General features: G+C 39.1%; 1 protein-coding gene across 3 annotated transcripts in view; it reads right to left on the bottom strand.

Moving 5' to 3' along the window:
• The window catches only part of LOC121737026 (Down syndrome cell adhesion molecule-like protein Dscam2), a 232,974-nt gene that overhangs the window by 26,053 nt on the left and 184,814 nt on the right, over window positions 1-22,107 (bottom strand). For all 3 annotated transcript variants that reach the window (XM_042128548.1, XM_042128546.1, XM_042128547.1), the window contains exons 11-17: window positions 21,688-21,832; window positions 19,894-20,156; window positions 11,904-12,065; window positions 8,368-8,667; window positions 7,913-8,032; window positions 7,005-7,178; window positions 91-241 (exon numbers count right to left, since the gene is read on the bottom strand). In XM_042128548.1, the coding sequence (XP_041984482.1) occupies window positions 91-241; window positions 7,005-7,178; window positions 7,913-8,032; window positions 8,368-8,667; window positions 11,904-12,065; window positions 19,894-20,156; window positions 21,688-21,832 (1,315 nt within the window). The remainder of the gene's footprint in view (window positions 1-90; window positions 242-7,004; window positions 7,179-7,912; window positions 8,033-8,367; window positions 8,668-11,903; window positions 12,066-19,893; window positions 20,157-21,687; window positions 21,833-22,107) is intronic.

The raw sequence follows: 22,107 nt of genomic DNA, 5'->3' as shown, positions 1-22,107 counted from the left end.
GCCAGCTGAGCTCGAGCGGCGCGTCGCCTGACGCCGCACACTGTAGATGTACTGCCTCTCCTGCCGTCACCTGCAACACCTGCAGCTCACCTCTGGTCCAGGTGGTGTGCTATAGTGTGGTGGTGTGGGCTGCGCCAGCTGAGCTCGAGCGGCGCGTCGCCCGACGCCGCGCACTGCAGATGTGCTGCCTCTCCTGCAGTCACCTGCACTGTCTTGCTCTTCATGGGGAAGCGTGCTGGGGCTGAAAAGATACATAAAATCATGCAAGTACGTTTTATGAAACATGTTGATATCTAAGGCTATATTATTGCCTTAGTAGACCGTTCGCGCGGCTTCGCCCGCGTAAATTTTTCTCGCAAATCGTAGTCAATGTCCTTCCACGTGGTCTACTGTATATCTGTGCCAAATAACATAAAAATTGCTTCAGAAGTTCGTGAGATAAGTAAAGCACTTATCAAATAATTTTCCCTGGTTTTCCACATTTTCCTTTGTTTCTTCCTCCTAGTGGTCGCAGCGTGATGTTATATAGCTTAGAGCCTTCCTCGATAAATGAGCTATCTAACACTGAAGTAATTTTTCAAATCGGAGCAGCAGTTACCAAGATTAGAGCGTTCAAACAAACAAACTTTTCAGCTCCATCTTATATCTTTAAACGAGCAATTCTTGTATATGTCGCAGTCCACTGGTTAAAATAGCCGTTCAATCAAACAGCTTTGACTGAACAACGCCATTGAATCACACGGCTATACGTTGTTTAGCCGACTTTTGGGCTGCTATGTTCAACACTACAGCTAGACGACGCTTAGCTAACTGGTTAAATGGCAAATTAACTAAGCTGACCATTAGTTTAGTGTTATTATTACACAAGCGCAATGATAATAACAAGAATAAATTATATTGTAACTCATTTTGAAAACAATAGATAATTGCAATTAATACATTGGTGATGCATTTCATAGGCCCGTAATTTCTCTTCGAATATTTGTTAAAATTTTTAATCAGTCGTATGTGCCCCCAAAATTTCTGTCACTTCAATAACACTTGTAACGTATATTTACGAAAAATATTTTAATACAATCGCAAAACACCGGCTAGTTGACGCCATATTGTAAACAAAACGCACCGCGCGGTGGTGAGTGCTGAACTAATTCAATCAAACGGCTGCTTTCGAAGCAGCAGAAGTGTTGAACGTTTCGAGCGACTGAAATATTCAATTAAAAATCTAGCCTTGAGATTAAATAGCGTTTTCAGTCAAAGGGCTAGCTGTTTGATTGTTTGACAGTTGGCTACGACATATATACAGTGTGTACAAAATAATTGTAGAGAGTTCACTGTGAAAGTAGCAGCGCTGAAAGAGGATTTTTTTTCACTTTTGTATGGGCAAGGGCCCGAGCGTCACGAGTTTCCCCATACAAAAGTGAAAAAAATTTTGGTCTTTCAGCGCTGCTACTTTCACAGTGAACTCTCTACAAGGAACACGTACACACCCTAAAGTATTATCACTTATTTTTGTTACACCTGTATATAATTGGAATCTCGGAATTGGCTCCAACGATTTTCATGAAATTTAGTATACAGGGGGTTTCGGGGGCGATAAATCGATCTAGCTGGGAATCATTTTAAGAAAATGTCATTTTATTTGTGTTTTATCGAATACCGAGCAAAACTCGGTTAAATAGCTAGTAATATTAATAATAGCTATAAATATAATAAATTAATTAAAAATCAAAAAACCCGAATGCAAAAAATGGTAACTAAAAAGATTGAAATTCTAATTCTGCCGGAGGCATCGAATTCATGTTTTAATTGATACGACTCTTGCTTACGAGTTTCATGCCAGGATAAATAGAAGGTTAAATAGAAAATTGTAGAAGAAGAAAGTGGATTATAAAATGCAGTCGGAGGCATGTCACACCAAGTTTAACATTAATTCATAAGTAATAAAATATTATGCCTCCGACTGCATTTTATAATCCACTTTCTTCTTCTACATTTTTCTATGTAACCTTCTATTTATCCTGGCATGAAACTCGTAAGCAAGAGTCGTATCAATTAAAACAGGTCTTGTTTCAATCTTTTTAGTTAACATTTTTTGCAGTCGGGTTTAATTTATTTTATTTGCGACTTTGTAGTTGTAGTCATCTAACCATTTCGACCATTTCTAAGTGTAACCATTTCTAAGTGTACCTACAATACGTTATAATAGGTACATAGGTTTGGTATGTTTCAGTGTATGTTTCTAGTTTTGAGTAAGTACCAAATAATTGTTTTTTTTAATACTTTGTCATTGAATTTTCATCTTGTTTTAGTAATGTCAGTTAATAAGTAATTTTTAATTAATATTGTATTTATCCATGCAGGCCGATTTTGGTTTTTTCTTATTTTATTACTAGCGGTCGGCCGCGGCTCCGCCCGCGTGGATGTCGGTGAGCGCTGCGAAAAGCATACCCAGGAAAGACTCGGTCAGCAAAATGATTCCCTGTAGCCCTAGCACGACCACCAGAAATGCGAAAGTATGGACAAACTGTGGAGATAAACTTAAGGTAGCGTTCCGATCTTTTTTCGTTCCCAAAAATTCAATTAAAATGCCACTTTAAGACAGACTATAGTCCTTAAAATTCAAATAATATCCTACTCTATATATGTTATAGATGATATGACTATAGTCTGTCATAAAGTGGCATTTTAATTGAATTTGTCGGTCGCGATTGGCCGCGGTAAATATTGGAACGGCACCTTTAGTTTATGTCCACAGTTTGTCTATACTTTCGCATTTCTATTAGTGGCCGTGCTAGGGCTACAGGTCAATTCACAGACTCCGACACTAACATCGACGACGCAGTCAATAAACGCAGGCTGCAGCACAGATTTGTCTTCCTTTCGTACGCGCACCCGCCTTGGTGACGCCAACTATCGCAATATTTTAATTTCGCCATAATTTCAAAATCAAATGTCCAATTGTATTCATTCAAAGACCAAATATTATCTACATTAACTGTACTTAGTGATGGAATAATTTATTTTGATAAGGATTAAAAGAATGAGTAAAATAAACGCGTTTAAATGTGGTTCAAAAAATTTTCAAGATTTTTAAATAAAAAAATGGTTATTGTGCCTCACGCGACATAATAGGTATAGTGTGTCGCGGACTTTTTTGCAGATATTTATAAGTTCTACAATTACTTGTAATATTTTATGGTTCTATCTTTTATAGTTTAGGCAGCGTACGTAAAATAAGCAACTTTTCTGGTTGATTTTTTTACAACTTGCGTCCGAAGAACCCAAATATCTTACGGAACCCTACTTTTTCCAAAATAAAATTTAGCCTATGTTCAGCAAAAATAATGTAGAATTCCAATGGTAAAAGAATTTTTCAAATCGGTCCAGTAGTTTCGGAGCCAAACAAATAAAAAATCAAATCTTTCCTCTTTATAATATTAGTGTAGATTTATCGTTCCATTTAATATTAAAACTGCAAGTTCATACATATTTAGAATCAGAGTTTAAAATCCTTTATTTTGATACCCCACTCGATATGCTTGGTAGAATTTTTATTTTTTTTACCTCACAATACTGCCATTTGCCGTCAAACATCTGCCATTTTGGGTTTTTTAAATGTCACCTATCTAAGAACACTTGGGTCATTAAGACAAATCTAACGATACCTCAATTGTGAAAATCCGTTAAGCGGTTCTGGAGATACAAGGTAATAAAGAATATTACAAGCATACAAGATACGCGCCAAACACATAACCCTCCCGGCAGTCGGGTAAAAACACTTTTTTAAGAATGGACCACGTCAGTTTAGATACGTTATGATAATATGATTATGATTTTAAACATTTTACTAAAAACCGAGACGAATTTAAATTGCTTAACGTCGTTAACGATGTTACGATACCTTATCCTCATCGACATATCACATAAGTAAACATAATATTATACGAAAATAATTACTATCCTAAGGACTATTTTGTGAAAGAGTTCCTAAGTTTTGCAAAAACAACAATGGCTATAAAGATAAATGACAATCCATCTTTAACAACAACGAGTACTCGTAAAAATAAATAACAAAAAACATATTGATAAAACGCATTCGTCGGAACGTGCACGTCAATATAATTGATTGTGATATATCGCCAATACCCAATACTGTGGCTCGTTCCCAACAAGACGTATTGCGAACTGCGACGTGTTAGCGCCACGGTGATAAATTCGTTTGTTTTACTTTAGAGTTCGAGTTAATAATAGATGCTACTCTTCAGTGTGAAACTTACAGTTTAGCAACTATTTAGTAATCGGTAGTGAAACTATGTAAAATCAGATTATTATACGTGGGAGATTGTTATACGAGGGAGAGCCATGCTTCGGCACGAATGGGCCGGATCGACCGGAGAAATACCATGTTCTCACAGAAAACCGGCGTGAAACAGCGCTTGCGCTGTGTTTCGCCGAGTGAGTGAGTTTACCGGAGGCCCAATCCCCTCCCCTATTCCCTTCCCTTCCCTACCCTCCCCCATTACCCTATTCCCTCTTAAGAGGCCGGCAACGCGCCTGCAGCTCTTCTGATGCTGCGAGTGACCCGTTTGCTCGTTTGCCCCCTTATTTCAATAAAAAAAAAGATTATGAAAAACTTATAACTTATAAGGTTATTAATAATGGTTCGAACACCGATTACAATGTAGAAGGCCAAGTATGTACCAAGTATGAGCGCAGTACACAGGAATACTCGCTGCACAATCTAAAGTGTACAAAACTAACATAGTATCAAAGAAAAAAATATCCGCAGCCGAACATATAACCTCCTCGTTTTTTGGAAGTCGGTTAATTAATAAGTAAATAGTTAATATCTATATTTATGGACGCTTCACACCAGTCAGTCTGGCCTCGTGCTAAGTACCTGAAGCCTGAAGGTACCTGAAGGACTCGTGTTGAGGGTACCAGACAACGGAAATATATTTAATACTTTTATATTACACATATATTTAAGATTTTTATTTTATCATACATATATTTAATACACATCCAAGACCCAGGAACATTGAAAACTTTTTGTTTCATCGGCGGGATTCGAACTCGCGAACCCCGGCGCTACCAACGCGGCACCAACTGAGCCATGACAGATGTCGTCAACTCTACATAATAATATTATTACCACCACCATTTCGATAGTCGTTTATAGATCATAACTGTAGATCATCATTACTTCCAAATTGGACTTAAATTACATGGGAGGATGCCTACGCAATAATATCACGTAGGTATATTTTCAGGATTGGGGACTTCAGCTTATAAATAGACTAGTCTGACGTAATCCGTAACACGAGGATATCCGGCCAGAAGCGTAGCGTGCTTAGGCGGGGCCCCGTATAAAAATCTGTTAGGGGCCCTCAGAAAGAGTGACGATTTCTTCCAAAAAAATTTACGTAAAATTCTTTTTATAAGAAATATGAATCCTACAGTTTTCCAAAAAAATTAAAACAATTCAATTTAAAACTTTGAACTCACGCTTTACGCGGGAAATAAAGTTTTTTTTTACACGTGAAATTGAAAAAAAATTTTGGAGGTGTTCTTAATTATTTGCTTACATATGGGGGTCCCATTGGCCCGGGGTCCCTAGATGGGGTTGTAGCTACTCCCCTGCACCCGACACTACTTAACCTCCTACGTTTTCGTTAACGTCTAACTAATATCGATAGGAAGGATTTGATTGCTTTAGATGTTGGGATTGGATAAAAAATACTAGACTCATTTGGATGGAAGTATCAAATAAAAGAGAAAATACAGGGAAAGACAAAGTTACATATATTTAAGCAGTATCTACACATTCTTACTCGTTACAATAATTATTTACTTTACTGTAACAAATTGTAATACGCGTTACTACTATAAACTTTTCTTTGTTTAACTATGCCTATTAAAATACAATCGGGCGAAAAACATATTTGTAAAGAAACTGCAGTATCTATATATTATATAAAACTCAAAGGTGACTGACTGACTGATTGACATAGTGATCTATCAACGCACAGCCCAAACCACTGGACGGATCGGGCTGAAATTTGGCATGCAGGTAGATGTTATGACGTAGGCATCCGCTAAGAAAGGATTTTGATCAATTCCACCTCAAAGGGGTTAAAATAGGGGATGAAAGTTTGCATGTAATAATTCTTCTTAACGCGAGCGAAGCCGCCGACAAAAGCTCGTATTCTTATATTATTCAATATCGATTGGCAGACATAGTGTACCTACCAAATATTTCACTATATTAACAATTTTCCGATGCGCACTCAAAATATAAGAAATTCCGCGAATTTTCTAAACTAAGTCGCACCGAAAATTCTTTCAGAAAAATAATGAAATTGCGAGCTCAAGACGTCTTGACATTTTCATCTTTTAAGTTTAAATATTAAGAACGAAACCAAATTGAATAAAGGGAGATCTTTACAACGAAATACTTAGGTACATTTAATTTGAGCAGCGAACAAAGGAATGTTACATTTATTTCAGACGACGAACTGAATTTTAAGATAGACAAGGGTTCGTAATAGGATTGAGACAAACGATGGATTTTGTTGGTTCCGTATGTCTACATGACACATTATTATGAGTTTTTGTTTTGATGTAGGTAAATCAATGGGTTAGGTGTGAAACAAAACGGACTTTAATAGTTTTGGGTGTCAGTAGCTTGATCTAAATTCATGAATTTAAAACTAGCCTGCCTAGGCCTTAAATTTAAGAGTACGGTTACACGGTCAGTCTAGCATCAGTTCAGTCCATCAGTCTGATGACTGACGCCAGAATGAAGACCGGAAAGTACACAATAAAAAAGGATCAGTCCGTCAATCAAACGGTTACACGATCATTCTCCCGTCAGTGTGGACCATAGTCCATACTGATAGATTGAATTGATGCCAGCCTGACGGTTATACGGTCTATGTCTAACACATTATGTTCCTTGATTTTACCACACCTAATATGAAGCTAATTATAAAACAACTCACCATTAACCTTCAAGAATATGAGCTTGCTGAGCCCAGCACCGATGTCGTTGCGCGCCTCACACAGGTAGTGACCCTCGCTGTCCTTGGCCACCCGCTCGAAGACCAGGGAACCGTTCTCCAGGACTCGCGAGCTACCCTCAAACATGAAGTCCTTGTATTCGCCGGGAGTGTTGCCTGGGGAGAGAATAAGTTTCAGAACGGTTTGATCGATAAAGTTAATATACCTAGCGGAATAGAGCAACAATCTCGAGTCTCGAGTCAAACGTAACCGAAATCGGTTTTCATCTGTGTGAAAAATATGTGTACGTATACACTTACACAAGCATGATTGAACATGAATTCTATGAGATTAAATTGTCAACGTGCGGCACGTACCGACTGTACGTCGAAAAAGAGTGCTGCTGCCATGTATCACCTGTCTCTTTTTACCACGCAGTTTTACTGATAGTGACATCTTTCTTGCTCAGGCCTTTGTTTCTCTATTCCGCTAGGTATATTAACTTTATGGTTTGATCTAACGTCCTAAATAACTTTTAGTTTAAATTTTAATTGACTATATTATAAATTAGTCTTTCAACATTTTTAGACAATATACATTGGATGGTACCCTAGTATTTGGGTCTTAAATGTTTAACAATTGCTAAGTATGAAATAAAATGAAACGCGACGCGAAACGCAATTTCAATTTTGTTTTGCTTTTATGAATCGCCAAGTCACGCCTTCACGCCTATTTTTTCTCGTTTCTATGTGAACCAACTGTAACTGCTATAAATAACAATACAATTTCATCTTGATGTATGACCTATTAAATGCTTATCCTAAAAACGTTGGGTTAGGGTAGGCAGGTTAAGTGTTATCGCTGATGATTCCTAACGTCTAGGTTTACCGAGTTATGATGTTCTACTCACCGACAGCCTTCTTCCACGTGATATTGGGTTTGGGGTAGCCGTCGGCCTGGCACTGCAGCGTCACGTCCTGACCTGCCGCTACCGCGATGTCGTTCGGCTCCAGGCGCCATCTTGGTGGCACTACAAAATGGCGGACATTTTGAATAAGTGGATAAAGATTAAATAAGAGTTAAGATTATTTATCATTTCACTAAAGTTTTCATCCAATTAAAGTATTAAATTCTACCCAAAAAGTTAAATGGGCTTTTCCTAAACCAGCTAATACTGACAACAGAAGACAAAATATTATAATAACTGCATAGTTAAGCCACCTTAGTCCTTATTTTTTATACTAGGCGGCTAAAACGACACACAAATTTTACAGAGCTTTATGGTTACTGACTGTGTATTTATGTCTTAATTAACCAAGAAACATTTTTTTATTAAATTCTTCTAAAATTCCAATAAATACTTGCCATTGACAGTAAGCGGTACAGTGAACCTCTCAGAGCCGGCTACATTTGAGGCTATACACGTATAGTTCCCGCTGTGCAGCGACGTTATATGCTCTATGACGAGAGAGGCGCTATACTCGTCCATTCTTCTAGTTATTATCCCACTGGGGGCATAAGGCGATGACGTCACGGGCTGCCCGTTCTTCTCCCAGCGGAAGGCGATTGGTAGATCCCCTTCTAATATCTGACAGGATATGGCTGCCCTCATGCCTTCTCGGAGTAGATTCGTTAATGGTTGTATAGGCAGGATCTTGGGTTGGACTGTAAAATAATGCACGTGTGAATACGACGAAATTACAAAATAAAGGATGATGGGCATTGTGGACGTTATATTATCAGCAACATTGCAATATGGTTTGAATGAAAGCCTACATTTAGCATGCTATTTTGTAGTCAGTAGCAAGTACCTAAGCCTCGGGAATTTTTTGATTTCATGAGATTCGAAAAATATAGCTTAAAATATTATTATTTTCGAAAAAAAATACTGGCAAAAAGTTTTTGTTTATGGGAATAGAAAGAGATTCTCCCTACCGCCTACTTCGAGAAAAATGAACATCGATAGTCATAGCCCATAGGCCATAGCATCGTGCAACTTGTATGCACAGCGCATGAGTGCGATCATTCGTCCAGTCTCCATACATCCGGCGTAAAAAGAGAGTGATATTGTGGGGATATGTGTGGTAGCCACAAAGGAGGATCTTCCGACCGAGCGAGGCTTTATGCTCGGTCAGGCCGGAGCCCACGTGATACATTTCAGCTGTTGTATATATAGCGACAGACTTAGAAAACATCGATAGCGCGATGCAGGAATGTGGCGCTAATTGTGGGTATCGCTACATCATAAGTTTGCTCGCCCGTTTAACTATTTTATGAACACTTGAGGTTTAACTATTTCATGAAAGTTTGTAAGTAATTACTCCAGTGATTTGATCGGTTCAATATTTTACATCCTGCATTGTCCATCAATGTCCCTGACAATTAGTAATATTTTATATCGGGTTTTTTATTTCTTTCACAAAGAAAAGTTTTGTGACATTTATAAAAAAAAAACACATTTCACTCCTGGATTTTGACGAAATATTCATGTTTTATATTCTATTAACGTAATATTATGTAGTATATTTGAAAAGCTAATTAGGTCTCTCATTTTTCACTAACACGGGACCATTCAAACAAACGACATTGAAAATCAGGCCAAGAGAAAAATAAAAGTAAAAGCTTTTGTATTATCTACCATAATTATTTTCGTTCTATTTTCTGTCAGCGTTATAATGTTATGCGTTTAATTTCAAAGTATTTTTTATACCTATTAGAATAATGCAAAATGTGCCGGACATCCAAAGCTTTCTATGTTTAAAATTACGCTTTTAATTATTATGAACATTGAATAAGATCATTATATAATTTTCCCGTTTCTTTCACGTCATATCTATATATTATATAAAATTATCTTTAGTTAACATGTTTACATTCTATAATAAGTGTTATTACAATACAATCAATCAAATGTGATATAAGTAAAAAATACTACTCTGTTTTTGGTTCTAACAAGGGCAACCTGAAACAACCCTTTGTAACCCCGATTCGCTGAAATTTTTGCCATTTTAACGCGGCTAATTTCATAATGTTATTAAGTACGTTTAAAATTTTATTCGCAATAAACTGCGGTATAGTCGACTTTAATGAATTAAGAATGCGAAGCGCTATTTTATAGTGTTTAAATCCTATTAAAGAAAATTAGAAAGTTTACGATCCATTTTACAACTGAGCTCGGAATGTACTGAACGTTTATGTATATTTTATAGAAATGTTGTAGTTAAGAGGCCGGTGGGGCTAAAATGGTCGCTTAGTTGAATCATACAATGAATCATTTACGATTCATTTTTAAACTTCTCTTAACGTGCAATTCATTTAATGATTCGCAATTCATTTGTTTAAACTTTGAAGTTTGTATACAAACATGACTAAAATAAAAAATGTTGCCAGCATATAGCATGGCTTCATAACGTTATCGATTACTAGAAAAATTACCGTTACGTACCGTTATTTTTATAAGGGTAGCTTAACGATATTTTTACACGATATCTAGTAGGTAACTCATTTAAATATAGTTTAAAAAAAAGCCGTTATTATTACCGGTAAAAATATCGTTATTTTCTGGTATGCGACGTTGCCAGGTCGACGCGACACATAAAAATAACGTTATTAATACTGATATTTTTAACGGTAATTTTTGATATGCAACGATGCCAGTTCGACGCGAAACCTTCCGTTCATGTTAGTAGACGCACGAAATCTCACTCAAAGTCCAACTTCGAGCACCAAAGTTTTTTCGCAAGATTTGTGCTTACCTACTTTTTAGGGTTCCGTAGTCAACAAGGAACCCTTATAGTTTCGGTCTGTCTGTCTGTATTAAATTTTACTATGCTAGATGCGGACATTTATACTTACCGTCATGTACCGCGTTTGAAATTACGCGCCATTCCACGCAAACACGGACATGTCATACTTGTTCTTATTTACAGCGAACATTGCTCAGTGCACGCGGGTGTGCTCGTACTATTTATTTACGCGCAATATTGTTGATTAATTTAATTATTCAGTGATCCGTGAGCCGTGACCCGTTTACTTCGACTTTGGGACTTGCGACTTTATCCGCATGCGGAAGCGGATAAAGTCGCAAGTCCCAAAGTCGTGCGGCCAATAGCCGCATACGGCTGGTGGCGACCGTGCAAACGCTCAAGTCTCAGTATATATATATATATATATATATATATATATATATATATATATATATATATATATATATATAATGATTTATTTAGAAGCTTCCTCCGAACGAACACAGATACTTTAGTGTGATAAATACTCATAACGACCTAGAAAAGCATTGCCGAGCCAATGCGTCACTACTCATTAATATCCGCAAAGTATCTAAAGGCATTATTATTCATCTATGCTGTCTAGATTCTGTATAATTTATGTGCAACACGTTACCGACTACGTTACGCACCATCCACTTCGTTCCACTCCATCCACTACGTCAGTATCCTCTAGTTTCAGACTTTTTTTTTCACAGAAGTTTATTTAACAGAACTTTTGATTAGCTAATGTTAAAATATTAAACAATCAACACCACGATTAAATAAATAAACTCCTGAGAGGAACGTTCAGGAACCGTTCAATAAAATGCATCGCAACGGCTAGCGACGTTGCAATATGCGACCCGAATTGTCAAGTTAACGCTAGTATCTGAACCTCAACGTCTCGTCTCGCGGCGTGTCGTTGGCTGCCCCGCGCTGTTCCACTACGTCACTTACTAGCTATCTACTACGTCACACAATATCCACGTCACTAACGTCGACGTTACCTAGTATCTGCACCTCGACGTCTCGTCCCGCGGCGTGTCGTTGGCTGCCCGCGCTGTTACACTACGTCACTTACTGGCTATCTACTACGTCACACACTATCCACTACGTCACTAATGTCGACGTTACCTAGTATCTGCACCTCGACGTCTCGTCTCGCGGCGTGTCGTTGGCGGTTGGCGGCCTGGCAGGTGTACGTGCCGGCGTCTTCGCCACGCTGTGTCTGCTCCACTATCAACGTGCCGTTCGGGAACACTTTCTGGCGACGGTTCAGGGGCAGGGTTTGTCCGTCTGTTGACAATATTAGTTACATTAGTATTGCCTTTCCCAAAATGGGCGAAAACACCCCCTTGTGGGCGCTGAAGGCCTGGCGGGGGGCGGTGTGGAACCCAGAAAAAAAGTGGGGGCGTTGTGTAGAGGCTTTTGGGTGATTTATTTCATCTGGATGTATTTTAAACTGAAACAATGGGTGCGCTAAAACATAATTTCTTCTCAAAGTGGGTAGTAGACAAAATAATTTTGAAAACCCTTGCATTAGTATATAATATGGCTAAGTTGCTGGCAGAGTTATTGGTAAACATAATACAGTCTTACCTAATACAATTTTAAACTTTCGCGTTGCATTATAATTACATATTTTTTTTATCGGAATTTAACGCGACTTATTTAAGTAGTAATGCTACAGCATTACTACTTAAATAAGTCACGTTAAGTCCCGATTAAAAAAATAATAATTACCTAATACAAGTTACTAAACCACTACTTACCCCATTACAAGTCCAGTTTCCCAAAATGGACTTTTTTGGATTTCAAAATTAGCAATGAAATTATTAAATAGCCATGCTTCGGCACAAATGGGCCGGCTCCACCGGAGAAATACCACGGGCTCACAGAAAACCGGCGTGAAACAGCGCTTGCGCTGTGTTTCGCCGAGTGAGTGAGTATACCGGAGGCTCAATCCTAGAAAAGGCCCTATCCTTTTTCCTTCCCTACCCTCCCCTATTACCCTATTCCCTCTTAAATGGCCGGCAACACACCTGCAGCTCTTCTGATGCTGATGATGATGTGTCCATGGGCGACGGAAGTTGCTTTCCATCAGGTGACCCGCTTGCTCGTTTGCCCCCTTACTTCATAAAAAAAATCACAAAACTGCCAGACTACACAAACTGAACTAAAAAAACAAACAGATAAAAAAGTAATGTAATTTGAAGTTGTGACCGCGAAAGTGTAGTGAGGCGGAACGGCCAGTTCAAAACAAACTTGTTCCAAATTCGAATGATGCTATTTTCAACCGAAGCTAATTTCATTCTGAAAGTTATATTATGTGTCTGTGATTCGATTTTTTAAATAAAATATGTGTATCAGAAAAGTTTGTGTGTAAAGAGAGTGCGCACATGAGAGACACGACAGTTTTTAGACAATCTTGTTTCACATAGACGAGTCAGCTTTACGATTAAAGAAAAACAGTTGTGTCTACCACGCGGCGCATACCAAGACGAAACTGTTTTATCTACGACGACGCAACGCATACATCAGACTAGGTACACCGCTAGACAGTTTTGTCGTTGATGTGCGCGCTCGCATACATTTCAAAGGGAAGCCGACAGTCGTTAGTCTCACTTGTCGCCGGGCAGTTCTTATACGCATTAGACTATTTTGTCTATGAGATGTTTTGTTTCAAATGCGCGCGTGTAGTACTTTTTATTATGCGATAGTCTATCTAAAAACGGTCGTATATCCAATGTGCGGTCGCCCTTATCTAACTTTTAATTTAAAAAAAATGCATTTGCCGCCCTAATTTTGAATTCACAGCAAGGATTAACATTGCTCCAAGAACATTATTAAATTGGTTTATTGCACTCCATACTAATATTATAAATGCGATCGGTTTGTCTGTTACCTCTTCGCGTTTAAGCCGCTGAACGTGGATTAAGGAGAGTTAAAAAATATTCAATCCTTTTTAAGCCTTATAAACGGACTTATGAACTAAGCTGAACTTACCCACAGAAATGAAAAAGTAATAGTTTTTTTTAATGAAATAAGGGGGCAAACGAGCAATCAGGTCACCTGATGGTAAGCAACTTTCGTCGCCCATGGACACTCGCAGCATCAGAAGAGCTGCAGGTGCGTTGCCGGCCTTTTAAGAGGGAATATGGTAATAGGGGAGGGTAGGGATGAGAAGGAATTAGGGGAGGGTAGGGAAGGGAATAAAGTAGGGGGTTGGGCTTCCGTTAAACTCACTCACTCGGCGAAACACAGCGCTAGCACTGTTTCACGCCGGTTTTCTGTGAGAAAACCGGCGTGAAACAGCGCTAAAAACCAGTGTATCGAGCCGGCCCATTCGTGCCGAAGCATGGCTCTCCCAAGTATAAGCGTTAAGAGTAAACTCGTCAATAAAATAGTAGTAAACCGCAAATTAATTTACAATGGACCGCCCGCGCCAGTAACGAACTTCCTTCCGGAAAAGATCTTCAACCTCTAATGAAAGTTCCGTAAAAGATAAGATGAGGGTCAGAAGAAAAAGGTCAGAATTGCGAGGGCGGGGCTGACTTAATTTCGTCCTACCCTCTAATTCTGTTAAACGACCTGACGAATTTTATGCTCTGATATTCTCTATACACTTTTGATACGGAAAAGTGGGTCGCAAAAAAATTGGGTCAAATTGTTATGCGAATTAAGCCGAATTGAAGTGAAGTAGTGCACCGAACAGGATTCTAAAAGATTTATTTCTATGAGCTGAAGAGAGAAATACAGGGTGTAACAAAACTAAGTGATAATACTTTAGGGTGTGTATGTGTTCCTTGTAGAGAGTTCACTGTGAAAGTAGCAGCGCTGAAAGACCAAACATTTTTTTCACTTTTGTATGGGCAAGCGCCCCAGCGTCACGAGTTTCCCCATACAAAAGCGAAAAAAAAATTGGTCTTTCAGGGCTGCCACTTTCACAGTGAACTTTTTACGAGGAACACTTACATACCCTTAAGTATTATCACTTAGTTTCGTTACACCCTGTATATTAGAGAAGTATCTAAAGAATGAAAATGCTAGTGAATCAGATGCGACCTACATAAGGGCGACCGCACATTGGATACACGACAGTTTTTAGACAGACTATCGCATAATAAAAAGTACTAGACGCGCACATTTGAAACAAAACGTATCATAGACAAAATTGTCTAATGCGTACAAGAACTGCACCGCGACAAGTCTGTCTAACGACTGTCGGCTTCCCTTTGAAATGTATGCGAGCGCGCACATCAACGACAAAACTGTCTAGCGGTGTACCTAGTCTGATGTATGCGTTGCGTCGTCGTAGACAAAACAGTTTTTTTTTTTTATGAAATAAGGGGGCAAACGAGCAAACGGGTCACCTGATGGTAAGCAACTTCCGTCGCCCATGGACACTCGCAGCATCAGAAGAGCTGCAGGTGCGTTGCCGGCCTTCTAAGGGGTAATAGGGGAGGGTAGGGAAGGGAATAGGGGAGGGTACGGAAGGGAATTGGGGTGGGTACGGAAGGGAATAGGGGAGGGTACGGAAGGAAATAGGGGAGGGTAGGGAAAGGAAAAGGGTAGGGGATTGGGCCTCCGGTAAACTCACTTGGCGAAACACAGCGGAAGCGCTGTTTCACGCCGGTTTTCTGTGAGGACGTGGTATCTCTCCGGTCGAGCCGGTCCATTCGTGCCGAAGCATGGCTCTCCCACGTCAATAATCAAGTTTCGACTTGGTATGCGCCGCGTGGTAGACACAACTGTTTTTCTTTAATCGTAAAGCTGACTCGTCTATGTGAAACAAGATTGTCTAAAAACTATCGTGTCTCTAATGTACGCTCTCTCAAGATGTTATAAAACACTCGTAGCGATCGCTACGCAGGTGCTACGAAGTGCTACGACTGCTACGCCGCCCGTAGCGACGTTCTACGTAGAATCATTAAAGTATATAATTATTTTCAATTAGTGCTAATAATATAATAAATATATTAAGTATTATAAATGCGACAGTGTGTCTGTCTGTCTGTCGGTTACCTCTTCATGCCTAAACCGCTGAATAGTTTTTGTCCCAGAAAAATGTCATCTAGTTTTATAATAATGAAAACTCAATGTTTGGACTAAAAATATTTAAAGTAAATATCAAAGTTAATAATAATGATCATTATGTGAAGTTCATATTTATGTTATTTTTTTGTCCATACGTTACACAATATTAGGTTTTTTCTTGTTCGGGACTCCAACTGAACTACTTAAGCACCAGTGCAACTTTCAAATTAAGGTCATCGATATTTACAGCAATTTTATATTGTTCTTGTATTTTGACTATCATTTTCTATATAATAATAATAGCTCCCACACCAGTTTCATTGAAACCAGGCCAGCTACGCAGGAGTAATTTTATAGTGCCCAAGTGTGTGCGCAGTACACAAGGGCACTCTCTATTCCTTTACTCTCATAACCCAGTGGGACGGAAGACCGACACGACCGGCGAGAGATCAGGCGCAGGACCGACTTTTTACATGCCCATCCGACGCATGGATCATCTTACTTGTCAGACAATCAGGTGATCAGCCTGCATTGTCCTAACCAAACTTGGAAATAACATGTTTCCAACGCGGGAATCGAACCCACGACCTCCGAGTCAAGAGCCGCGCTCCATACCACTAGACCACGGAGGCGTTCAGAAACAATATAATATTAATGACAGTGATATTGGAAAGACACAAGTTGCTTATCTAATTATTAGTACTTTACTGATTAACGCAAATTATTAATTAAGAGACATTTTGATATTCTATGTACCTGTTTGTTTGTTACACTGCATGCTGTCTGTGATGCCCAGTTTCAAAAAAAGAGATCTTAAAAAAAACATAATATTTCTCTGTATTAATATATTATGATAAAGATGCAATATTAAATAATAAGAAGAATATCTGAGCGACAAAAGAAACTAGCTTATAAAATATTGTTCTAGTTCTACAAAGAAAGAAATAATTAACAAGTAGAGTAGATAAAATTTCCGTTAATGACTATTATTATTGGATATTACTTGTTATTGAAAATTGCAGACTCATTAGGTAAATATAATTAACGAAGGAATAACGAACTCGATATCTTTTTTCGTTTTATCTTTGCATTTAATTCCGCGATCGTTAGAACGAAGCGCCTGTTTTAATTAATATAATATGTTATTTCAATTTTTACATTTTAAGCTTAGCTCAGTTTTTTTTATTATTATTATCATAAGCCATCAAAGTCGATAAAAAGTATAATAAACTAGCTGTCCCGGTGAACTCCGTGTCACTTAAAAACCTTCCCTGGACTTCTACGAATATTTTAAGACTAAAATTAACCCAATCCGTTCAGCCGTTCTCAAGTTTTGCGCTTAGCAACACATTCAGCGACTCATTTTTATATTATAGACTAGCTGTCCCGGTGAACTTCGTGTCACTTAAAAACCTTCCCTGCCTACCTAGCATACGCCAACGAGATATCTCACTCTCGAGATAATTAAATTTTGACATTATGAGACGAGTAGTTACTCGTCTCATAATGTCAAAATCTCGACATTATCTCGACCAAACTCTATAAAAATGTGTTATTTCGATGATAGATCTACGCGAGAAAAAATGTTTGTCATGCTAGGGTGAATAGAGATGAAGAGACAAACCATCAAACATCGAGAAAACATGTAGAGTGAGATATCTCGTTGGCGTATGCTAGGTAGGCTTGACTTCTACGAATATTTTAAGACTAAAATTAGCCCAATCCGTTCAGCCTTTCTCGAGTTTTGCGCAACACATTCAGCGACTCATTTTTATATTATAGATTATGCTATAACCTTCTTACACCGAAATTTGTACGATAGGAATTATGTTCCTTCCTTTCTCAAACTTCAAACTATCTCTTAATTTTCGAGTTGCTCTCATTAATATCCATATTATAGGACTGCATAGAAAATAATTATTTCGCCATCTTGGATAGTCGGCCATATTGGATTTAGAGTGATAGTTCATACCATATCGTGCATTGTCATCCAAACTAAACGCATATGCAAAATTTCAGCTTAATCGGTTAAATATATTATCTACTTCAAAATTGAGTTCCAAAATTCCACCGCAACTACTTACATACATACAGAGCAAAAGTAAATAAAAGCTTTTAAAAATTCATCAAAATTGGTTGGGTACGTGAAGCATACTTTCTGATTTATAATATCAGAATAGATTTTTGTAATATTTCATCGTTACATCAGTGTTTTAACAAGAAACCGCATTTTTCTAATTTGAATTTGGAATTGCGCGTCTTCTTAAAAATAAATAAAACTTTTTAATGATACCATAACCTGCCAGATACAAATGCCAGCCAAATAAATTTTATTACAAGTTGAAACATAAGGGAAAATACTTTTTCCCCAACCTAATAGTTAAAAATTAATTTACTCTTTAAATTGTATAAATTACATTTTAATAACGGAAAACAAATCTAATAAACGCAATATAAAATTGGACCCTAGTGTCGGCCATCATTGCGCCAAATTGAATCTGGCGGTAACGTAATATAGGGTGAATCATGTAAATGTATTATCATTTCAGTGTCATTTGCCCGTAACGATGGAAAAAACACTTTTCTTTTTTTTTTTTTAATGAAATAAGGGGGCAAACGAGCAAACGGGTCACCTGATGGAAAGCAACTTCCGTCGCCCATGGACACTCGCAGCATCAGAAGAGCTGCAGGTGCGTTGCCGACCTTTTAAGAGGGAATAGGGTAATAGAAGAGGGTAGGGATGGGAAGGGAATTGGGGAGGGTAGGGAAGGGAATAGGGTAGGTGATTGGGCCTCCGGTAAACTCACTCACTCGGCGAAACACAGCGCCAGCGCCGTTTTTCTGTGAGAACGTGGTATTTCTCCGGTCGAGCCGGCCCATTCGTGCCGAGACATGGCTCTCCCACGTATAAACTTTATATATATTACCACGTATAAATTATCGCTCGGGGGACGATTGCTTTTATGATTCTGACACGTTTTGTACTTTCAGCGAAATTGATCCGTAAGCGGACGACCGACCTATGTTAATTGGTCGGAGTGTCTAGTCAAATTTTAGGCAACATCTGCTGGCTGGGCTTGACGTAACCCGATCAAATTCTGAAGTATTCTATCTGCCCCTTAATTCATTTCTATGATAGTAAAGTTGTTAACAGAAAAAAAACACGGGAGTTTTTTTACGAAATGTATAGGTTAGGTTAGGTAGGAAGGGTTACAATTTTTATTTTGGGCCGAAGAGAAAGGCAACAAGTTAATGTTTTAGCAATATAAACTTAATAATAACATAGCTGAGTCCCAACTAAAGAGTAACAGCTATAATTTGGTTATATAAGTCCAAATGTTTTAATAGGCAGTTTGTTTATTTAACATGAATATATTGATATGCCTCCGTGGTCCAATGGTTTAGAGTCCGTGACCATTGACTCGGAGGTTGTAGGTTTGATTCCCTTGCAAGTTTTGTTAGGACAATGCAGGTGATCACCTGATTGTCTGATAAGTAAAATGATCCATGCGTCGGATGGGCATGTTAAAAAATCAGTCCTGCGCCTGATCTCTCGCCAGTCGTGATGGTCGTCCGTCCCACTGGGATAGAGAGGTTCTTGTGCTGCGCACACACTTAGGCACTATAAAAATCACTCCTGCGTAATTGGTTTGGTTTCAATAAAACCGGCCACTGCCACCGAAATCGGTGTGGAAGTTTGTTATTATAAAAAAAATACGTTATTATTTTTAGCAATATTCCGCGAAATAAACCTCAACCTGTAAGTAAATGAGTGCGTGTACGCATAGACATGCGTACAGCACCTCCCTCCTCTCCCACACTGCCTATTTGTACACTCGCATGCAAGAACCTGCAAACACTACCACCACGCAAGCAATCATGTTGGCAAATTCGTGCAAGACCTCTCACCACCATGCAAGGTGAAAACCTCGACGTGCGTTTCGTCCCAACACCGAAGCATCCTCAGGATGTTGACTCTACGAACTTGACGGACGTTGTTCGTAGAGTCAACATCCTGAGGATGTTATTACTCGTATTATAATAATTCATAATTAATTATATATTGATATCATATTAAACTACTCACCTCTCTCCCAACTAATGGTCTCAATGGGATAACCCGCGACGGGGCACTTGATGTGCAGATCGCTGCCCGCCACAGCAGTGACCTTGGGCATCTCCCGTATGTACGGCAGGCCGTATACATTAACGCGGGCCGCATGCGACGCTTTTCCGGCGGCGTTGGCGGCGACGCACGCGTATTCGCCGCCGTCCTGCTCCGTCACGCGGCTCACGTTGAGGTGGCTGACCACGTCGTCCTGCAGCGTCACGTGTTGCCCGACCACGAAACTGTCAAAGTTATATTTTTTATTATTTCTGCAGTGATAAGCCTCGTACATACGGCTACGATATAATTGTAGAGGTAAACACTGATGATAGCTGGTACCATTAAAGAAGTTAATTCATAGGCAGATGGTAGATTTACATTATATTTGACGTGGGAGAGCCATGCTTCGGCACAAATGGGCCGGTTCGACCGGAGAAATACTACGGGCTCACAGAAAATCGGCACCTGCAGCTCTTCTGATGCTGCGAGTGTCCATGGGTGACGGAAGTTGCTGTCCATCAGGTTACCCGTTTGCTCGTTTGCCCCCTTATTTCGACGACGACTTACAACAATATTGAAATCCTATTTCCTATAATTCCTATCTGTACAATGTACATCTTTGTTCGTAATTTAAAGTCAGTGGGGTAAGCATGAGTTCTATGTTATCGAATACCAAATATCAAATGTTACCCCACTGTTTTGAGATGAAACTGTTCAGTTAAGCATGTAGCTAGAGATTCAACGAACAAACTACGACAGCAATTAGTAAAATAGTATTTATATCCATATCCATACTAATATTATAAATGCGAAAGTGTGTCTGTCTGTCTGTCTGTTACATCTTCACGCTCGAACCTCTAAACCGATTTTGCTGAAATTTAGCATAGAGATACTTTGAGTCCCGAGAAAGGACATAGGAAAGTGTCTGTCCCTGAAAAATGTACGGTTCCCGCGCGATAAACGAGTTTTGGCGCAACGGAGTTGCGGGCGTCGTCTAGTTAGTTATGAAAGGAAATGTGAGGTCCTGACCTTTCAAGTGTCTCTCAGCTCCATTCATACTTATTAGCAACTTTTTTATATCTTTTCACCATTGAATTATTTACATACGCACTAAGGAGTTTTCAACTCTGAGTACTTGTACTATTATCTATTCTGTGCTCTAAGTAAGGTTTAGTGGAATCAAGATTATTTTATCAAGCATTTATTTGTTGAGCACTTTATCAACAAAATATAAAGTACGTAAACTATACTGACCAAATCTAAACTCAGTAATGAGTATCAATATGAGTTACGTCACTGTCATTAGTATGAGTAAGCTCTTTGCCATGAGTATAAGAGCCATGCCACACGATGCGGTGCGGCGCCTGACCGGTATCTCCTACATATTATAAAAATGGATGGTATGGCACACGGCGCCGTCCGGTGCGCTCCGGCGCTGCACCGCACGCACACCGGAATCGAGACGAGGCGGGCAGAGGTGTATGTATTGGTGGAGCTCGGGTTCGTCGCTGCTACAGTACTGCAAAATGTTGCGGCGCCGCAGTCACCGTGTGGCCGGTAGTCCAGCGAGATTACCTCCGGTGCGGTACCGCACCGCCTCGTGTGGCATGGCTGTCATAGGTACATAAAGATGCCTAACTGGGCACTGCAAGCTCAACCTTAACAGAATACGTGATAAATCCTCAAGGGTCGCAGTGACGTCAGTGCTACGACCTGCCTTTAGGCCAGAAAAAAATTGATAGCTGCATAAATAGTTATTTGCCACAATATTACCGTGAGTTAGTAGGTATCGGGAACCCGTCTAGTAGCCACGTGAACTGCGGCGGGGGGTGTCCCATCGCGACACACTTCAGTGACACACTCGGCCCAGGCTGTAGTGTCTGCTCCGAGAACCAATACACCAGCTCGGGTTTGGTTTCTGGAACAATGAAGTATATTAGCAAAGTAAAATTGTTAATAATTTTATGAAGAACTACCTCTAAATAATATTATTGACAGATACACGTGTATCTCTTAGTCGTGATCGCCTAAACTTAACATAACCCGACAAATTAGATAGAGTCACAGTCTGCTTATGGGTCAATTTCACGGATACTTCGTAAATAAATCAACAATCATTTAAACAACAAAACTACCAGTTGTATTTGTTTTAATGAGTTAGCGTTTCAAAAGAGTAACAATAATCAAAGATAC

This window comes from Aricia agestis, chromosome 20 (genome assembly GCF_905147365.1).
Source record: "Aricia agestis chromosome 20, ilAriAges1.1, whole genome shotgun sequence".
Lineage (NCBI taxonomy): Eukaryota > Metazoa > Arthropoda > Insecta > Lepidoptera > Lycaenidae > Aricia > Aricia agestis.
Note: the sequence above shows the minus strand (reverse complement) of the source record. Positions and strands in the feature narration are given on the sequence as shown.